We start from the raw sequence: 7,218 nt of genomic DNA, 5'->3' as shown, positions 1-7,218 counted from the left end.
TTGTAAAGAAACCAGTTACTTGATTAGAGCATAACACCATCAATATAGGAACTTCCTAAGAGAGGCCCATCATCTGTGACAATTGAGAAGAAGAGAGATATATATGTATATAAATATATATCTATGTATTGTATATATAATAGTAATAGTATATTTGTTGATTCCAATCTGGGAATAGAGAGCTCAAATCTAATATCTTTTCATATATTCAAAAGAAAATCCATGTATTTATTGTATGCATTATGCATTAAACTACATTATATGTTGCTATCTGACAAAATTTTGTTGTGCAATATATTCTTTACATCACTATGTATTTATATGTGTTTGTTTTACAAAACATTGTTTTGGAATTGTTGATTCAAGAAGAACTCATAGATTGTTTTCTGAACTCTGGACTGGCTAGACAATTAGAAGGAAAGGCCAACAAGCAACAGAAAGAACGATTTATGATATAAAAAACTAGCGCAGGTAATGATCCGAAGCTCTTATTACATCCCTCTCAATATCTCGTTGACACGTGTAGAGGGCAATTTGGTCACTGTGAGGAATATTGCTAATGATTGCTTGTTTGCCCAAGCATTTCACAATGTAAAGGTGTTCTCTATATTTTTGTTTTAGTTAAGTTTTAGTAAAAGTTTTGCTGTACTTTTAATACAAAAAGGTCATATTATCAGTGCTGAATATGACTGGTGTTACTTTAGAGTGATAAAAAAACATTTATAGTTGGAGGAGTGATAAAGATGATAGATGTTAGATAGGAAAGAAGGACCAAACCACTCCAAGGCACCCACCAACCACCTACATTCAATATGTGAGGCGTGCTGACAAGATGAGTTACTTCTCGCAATCAACAAATGAAGATATTGGCCGAAAATAGACACCTGGGTCAAATTTTCAGATTTTTTATTGATGCCATTTTCTTCAAGCCTTTTATTATTTCTTCATGTCTTTTATTATTTCATGCTTATTAATTGTACAAACTCCACATATTAACTTGCCTCAAATATTTCCAAGGGGCTAAAATCTGAGAAGTAACTCATTTTGTCAGCTCATCACACATATGTTTTTAACCTTAAATTTTAGATTAAGAATGCACGTATCTAGAATTCATTTAGGCAAATGAGAAAAACCAAGATCAAGGAGTACACAAATATATACCAAAGTTTACTCAATTTCAAAACAAACAAATATACGGGCGTCCTAAGTCCCCCAGCTATACAATAACAGTACCTGTACAACACAGTCACAACCTAATATCATCATCACAGTCATAACATAGATGCCTAGATGCTTCTGTCATTTTTTCTCTGGCTTTTACTTATTGCTTGTGGTGGTTGGCGGGTGCTCTGATGTGGTTTTGCTCCTTCTTTCCTACCAATACTATCATACATCTATCGTCCTTATCTCTCCTCCTTTTACTTTTTTTGTGTAAGTTACTTTCTTGTAACACAAATATCTATTCTTTGGCACTTATATGACCTTATTGTGTTTCAAGTGCCGTAAAACTCTTACCAAAACTAAAACTAAGCATATTGCCCAATTGATGTGATAAACATGCCTGTAACTGTAACTGTCACTTGTCTCATTTCCTCAACAGAACAATGCTTTCCACTTTCTACCAGTACTAAAAATCCAACATCTGGGACATTTTCCCTTTTATTGTAGTGATAAGATAATATCGACTTCTGTAAGCACTGTGATCGTTTATTGACAGTTATGTTATGACTGTGACATCAAATTATGGTACGTGTATAGTCCAAATACAGAAATAAACATTCACTTAACAGGATGAACTTTGAAAAAATGTAACCAGAATGTTCTTCATTAAAATCTTTTTTAAAATAACAGATCTGTACATGGAATTCTAAATTACCAACGTAACAAATGACAAACTCGTCTTTGCACCAAACTAAGTTAGCTACCATATTTTTTTCGTTGTAGAAACATTATTATGTCAACCGCAATGGATAAAGGCTCAAATTTAAGTCTCAAACTTGAAACTCTAAAACTGTTGCTTATTATCATGTGCACAACCCATCATAGTTTCCTCTAGAAAACTTAACTCAACAAGTAATGGGCTCTGCCATGAGTAAGAAACTGTTGGAGTTTTTTAAATAGAGAAAACAGAAGAAGAAAAAAATGACCAAAGTAGAACTATTGTGTGCAGAAACTTCAGAATTCGATTTTCTCGAAACTATAATTTTTCTGGTCAGGTTAGAGAAAATCAATTCTACAGTCAACGCACACTGAAGGTCTGCTTTTATCTTGTATGTATTATTGTTGTATGCTCCTTTAACTCTTTGCCGCCTCATCTCGTCGATTGGCGATGTTTACCATCCAGTTTCTTTGGACTTTCCTCAAAATATGATGGCAAAGTGTTAAAAATTCTCTCTTACTCAGGACTCAACCCGGTAGAGTTTGACAGATTTCAGGGTAAACTTTGGAAGTTCTGCACATGCAAAAAGGCAATAACTCAATCATTTTAAGATTGTGACTGATTGTTTTTTTTCCTTGGGGTCTTGGTACGGGAGCAGCCACTATGACTGAGTACAAACAGGTATAACACAATGCTGAAGGCATAGAGAACGCTGGAAGCTGTAGAGCAAGTGAGCCCCGTTAATGTTCCATTTCCATTCCACACCGCGCCTTGTTGACACACATAGAGAACACTATGAAAAGCAGTGCCAGGGGCTTGATTGCTTTTTTTGCTATCCTTTTATATCGTAAGGCACTCATCTCTCTGCTCTCTGTACTCAGTGCACATTGCAGAAAGTTTCATCAAATGTCCACTGAATGTGACATAGGCCCGATTTTCTTTCATGAAGAGGCGAAAGCTACCATTTCGACAGCATTTGATGAAATCTTCCTAAAATCAAACTCGTATGATTTTCTTGTTCACAATTTGCAGAGTCAGATCTTTTGTTCAAGTGCCATGAGCGGAATGCAACACAAATTCACTTTCGCTTCAGATTAAATTTGATAAAGAAAAGCAGAGGTCAGTTTGATATAGCGTGCAAGGCCACCTCTCAGTGTATCAAAACATATCAAACGGGATTTGACACAGAAACTTTCTGCAGCGTTCACCAAGTATAATAATTTATAAAGCTTACAATCCAAAAGACATGCTATATCCTACTGACAACTATGATTCACTCATTTTTTGTACACGTTTCAGAGAAAACCCATCAGATGGTGCAGAATTTTATTTTGAACCATTTTTGCTATACATGTTTCAAGAAATTTGCTCAAAAATTATTCTAAATAATTTTAAAGAACTTTTGAGACATATCTTCACCGAATTATGCTGAATTCCTAGACAAACAGAGGGAATCATTACTCAATCGGATGAACACTTTCTTTCCATGGGAACCTCCAATTATTAAATACCAAAAGAAAGAGAATATTATTGTTGTGGTTTCATTTCAGAAAACCCAGAGCACATAAATATTTAAACATCACAAATAGGAGTTACAAAATTTGCTCATCTTCTAGTTTCACTTCTGAAAAGGTATTTTTTATTAGTGCCGTTTAAAATTCTTCTGTTCAATTTCTTACCATTTAAACCAAGTACGAACTGTTTCTTAATGAATTTATGTTCTTCATTCTGCTCTGCGAAGTATTTTAATTGTAATTTGTTCCCAAAGTAAACAAAACATTCAACCCCGTTTTCTCAAATCTTCACCTTCGGACCCCTGCGCATTTTAAAATGCCATAACTTTTCACAGAATGCTCCAATTACACTCCAATTATGTGCAAAATGCTCGGGAGAGATGTGTCTTTCAAACATGCAAAAAAGTCAATTTTGAAAATTTGCACCTTGTGAAGGGTTTTCTCAGAGCCACACACATTTACTCAGATACTTAGAAGCACAGAAATGCTATCCTACAGTTTGCAATGTTCATATCTTGGTATCAAAATGATAATTCTGCCGCCCCCTTCCCTTGGACAAGATTTGATTCACTACCTTTCATCATAATATTGGTGACTGGATGCAAGACCCTAACAAACGCCAAATAGTCAAATGGCATGCTTTGGAGTTTTACATCCAGCCATCAATATAGACATGTACCATTAATACAGATAGTAGCACAGAATTTCGTCGACCGATCATAAGGAATGACCAAATAATGATGATCCAAATGATGATTCTGACACTAAAATTGGAACAATGGCAATATGCAGGATAGCCCTACGTATGCATAAACCTATAGACTGATGTGTCCAATTATACTTTTTGGCAAATTATACATTATTAATATAAAGTGTGGAAGTACTTGAAATGATGACGGTAGTTACAAATAAGGTAATAAATATACAGTAGTTATATCACAGATAGGTAAGGTACGGGTGTAGAGCCTTATTCAACACTGTAAGGTTATTTACGAGGCAGATATCACAGATATGCTTATAAACGCCTCAAAATCTTTCTACAAGTACAAGCTGAGACAATTGTAAAGTACTTTTGGCACATATTACTGGTGATACAAAAAGTACACGTCTTTTTTGTGTACCAGTACACCAACGTATATATATATACACAATGTAAAGTAGGGAAAATGGTATATTATTTAAGGCCCAACATTTCTCTCTCGTTGAGATTTACACAGGACATAGCAACAAAGGTTTCAGACAGGCAAGTTAACATATCTAGTACAATACTCAATGAGAACATATTTTTCTTTCATCTAATGGCCAATGAGACAGTTCACACTGCTCAGAACAACTTGTCATGAACATAACACAGTTGCCAAAGTCACCTTTATTTTAGTTTTCTCGTTTTTGATATGGTGGCAGTCACTTTGTTTTGTATCTTTGATGTAGGCCTACCTGTATTTTGTTTCGGGTATTAAATAAGCCCAATTTGGGAGACATTTTCATTTTGCTCAAGTCATCATATTCATAAGGTTGATTTAGGTAAGCAGTATTTCGTTTTCTTTGGGTGGGGATTGGGAGGCAGTGGGGTTGTTATTTTCTTGAAACTACAAAAATATGACCTAAGGTATTGTGTTATGACCCTGATGAAATAGGCTACTTATAAGGCCAGCAATAAATAAATGAGGCTCTCTATGAGACAGTGCAAGGACATGGTAGGCACTAAGTAGTCTGTCCGAACCAATAACAATAACATTCAGCCCTAATACAACATCCCCAACATGTTTTCAACTTGGTAAAAGTAAAGCTAGGCCCCTCATTTTGTAGGCTACAGTTTGACCTGTGTGCAATATTCAGGGTCAACGTGGAGGTTACAGTGGAGTGACAGTTATATCTCTCAGGTCTGAGGAAACAACGCACTGTAAAAGTGTAAGGGTTTACCGCCACTATCAACAGATTATTTGGGAGGCGGGACCTCCAGATTTAATGTCCGTCTCCAACAGGACTGAGCCAAATGGGTTGAGAGCCTTGAACACTCCACAAAACTACCCAAGTTCAAGAACGCCCAGTCTCGGATTCAAATCAGGGCCAACTGCTCCGTAGTTCAGTATGATACCAGCAGAATTAACAGATCTCCCCAGTCAGCTGTGATCGCCATTTGGTGTGAAGATGGAGGGTGGGGACGGGGAGAGGGGAATATTAGACTCTACTTTCGCTGTTATCTTTTCCCTCCTCTGTAGCCAAAACTTTGCTCTGCTGCTGAATAGGAGCCTGATGACGATGAGGATGCAGAGGAAGGCGAATGTCGAGACTGGGAGATTGGCACAGGAAGCAGAGACGATAACGATCCTCTGTGCTCTGTAAGACCCCGTGGCGTTCTCTGCTGAGGTCGAGTCAGCCTGCGCCATGCCTTGAAGGTCTGGAACATTCATACAAAGAGAATGGATACAATGAGTGACTGAGAGTATGTGAGAACCTGAAAGTAACACAATTTGGTTACACTGAGTGACTGTGAGTTTGTGAGAGCCTGAAAGTAGCACAACTTCTCACACTACATTTCTTTTTCTAAATATATAGGTGTCAAGCCAAACAATAGAAATAAGTTGCCTGCCATGGATGAGGAAAGGGTGAAAGTCTACTTGAATGCCCCCCCCCCCCCTTCTTAGAACAAGTTGTTATTGTTGTTACTGATTTAATCCTGTAGCCTTGGAGCATATCTCTTCGGCCCTATGTCATCCTAAAGAAGGAGAAGTCTTCAAAAGTATCTTCAAATAAAAAGCATAGCACAAAAAAAACAGAGTAGAAAGCAGACTTTCACCCACGATGTCCAAGCAACCAACGTAACGCCCTTTAGAGAGAAGAAACCTCAGGCTTTTGTTTTCAGAGGGATTTGATGACCTTGTGCCAAAATTGTAGTCTTTGCCCCTCTGTGGAGAAACATTTTTCCACCCTCAACTGTATTAAGACTTTGCGGTCCCTTGGTGCAATAATGCGACAGTGAAAATTATCTGTTCTGGTCACCTGGCGCAGTTGAACCCAAGAAATCCGTTGCAGTTGCTCTCCTGGTTGGGTGACCAGATGGGGTATTTTGTACTGCTGGCTGTGTGACTGCAAAGTGTTAAATCATATCAAATGGGGATTTGCTGAAACTTTCTGCACCATGCATTGTGTACGATATAAACTTTTCAAAACTACTATAAGAAGCAAGAAGCTTATAATATACAACAGATTTTTGACCTACCTGAGACATAGAATGTCTGTCATCCTGACCACATATTTTGTCTGCGGCTTTTCTCCTGGAAAACTCCACTCTCCACCGCGACCACGCCTGTCTGTACAGAAATTCTCGTTCCTGAGTGAACAAAAGAGGAAAAAAACAAGTATAAACTGCTGACAAAAATACGGAGTGTTAGAAATCTATCATTGCATGAGGGAAGTAAGAGCTATATCTATAGGTGACTGCATGTTCAGATTTCTTCTTTTGATAAAAAAAAATGTCATACCAATGTTAAACAAGAAATGTTTGGACATAGACTGTGGTGGGGAAGACACATCCCCCGCACCTGTGGTGTAGCAGTTAATACTATTCGTACACCCTGGGGTAATTTTGTAACCCCGGGGTGTATTCTTTACATTTAGAATACTTTTAGTATTAAGATCTCTTTGAAACTTTCAGTATTTCTCAAAAAACCATTTTGACAGACTGCTATGCAAAGCGTACGAATCAGATTAACGAGTAAATTTCCTCTTTGAAAGTGGTGGCACAGAGTTCCACATGTCGTAAGGATACGATAGTTAACTGCGATGTACGGCTAGGGTGAAACAAAAATCTAAAAAAAAAAC

General features: G+C 37.3%; 1 protein-coding gene across 1 annotated transcript in view; it reads right to left on the bottom strand.

The window, feature by feature from the left end:
* Positions 1 to 1,146: 1,146 nt before the first annotated feature.
* The window catches only part of LOC101864695, a 17,664-nt gene continuing 11,592 nt past the window's right edge, over positions 1,147 to 7,218 (bottom strand). Inside the window, exons 9-10 of the mRNA XM_013084551.1 lie at positions 6,617 to 6,727; positions 1,147 to 5,794 (exon numbers count right to left, since the gene is read on the bottom strand). Coding sequence (XP_012940005.1) covers positions 5,594 to 5,794; positions 6,617 to 6,727 — 312 coding nt within the window. The 3' untranslated portion in view covers positions 1,147 to 5,593. The remainder of the gene's footprint in view (positions 5,795 to 6,616; positions 6,728 to 7,218) is intronic.

Source organism: Aplysia californica, unplaced genomic scaffold (genome assembly GCF_000002075.1).
Source record: "Aplysia californica isolate F4 #8 unplaced genomic scaffold, AplCal3.0 scaffold00301, whole genome shotgun sequence".
Taxonomy (NCBI): domain Eukaryota; kingdom Metazoa; phylum Mollusca; class Gastropoda; order Aplysiida; family Aplysiidae; genus Aplysia; species Aplysia californica.
Note: the sequence above shows the minus strand (reverse complement) of the source record. Positions and strands in the feature narration are given on the sequence as shown.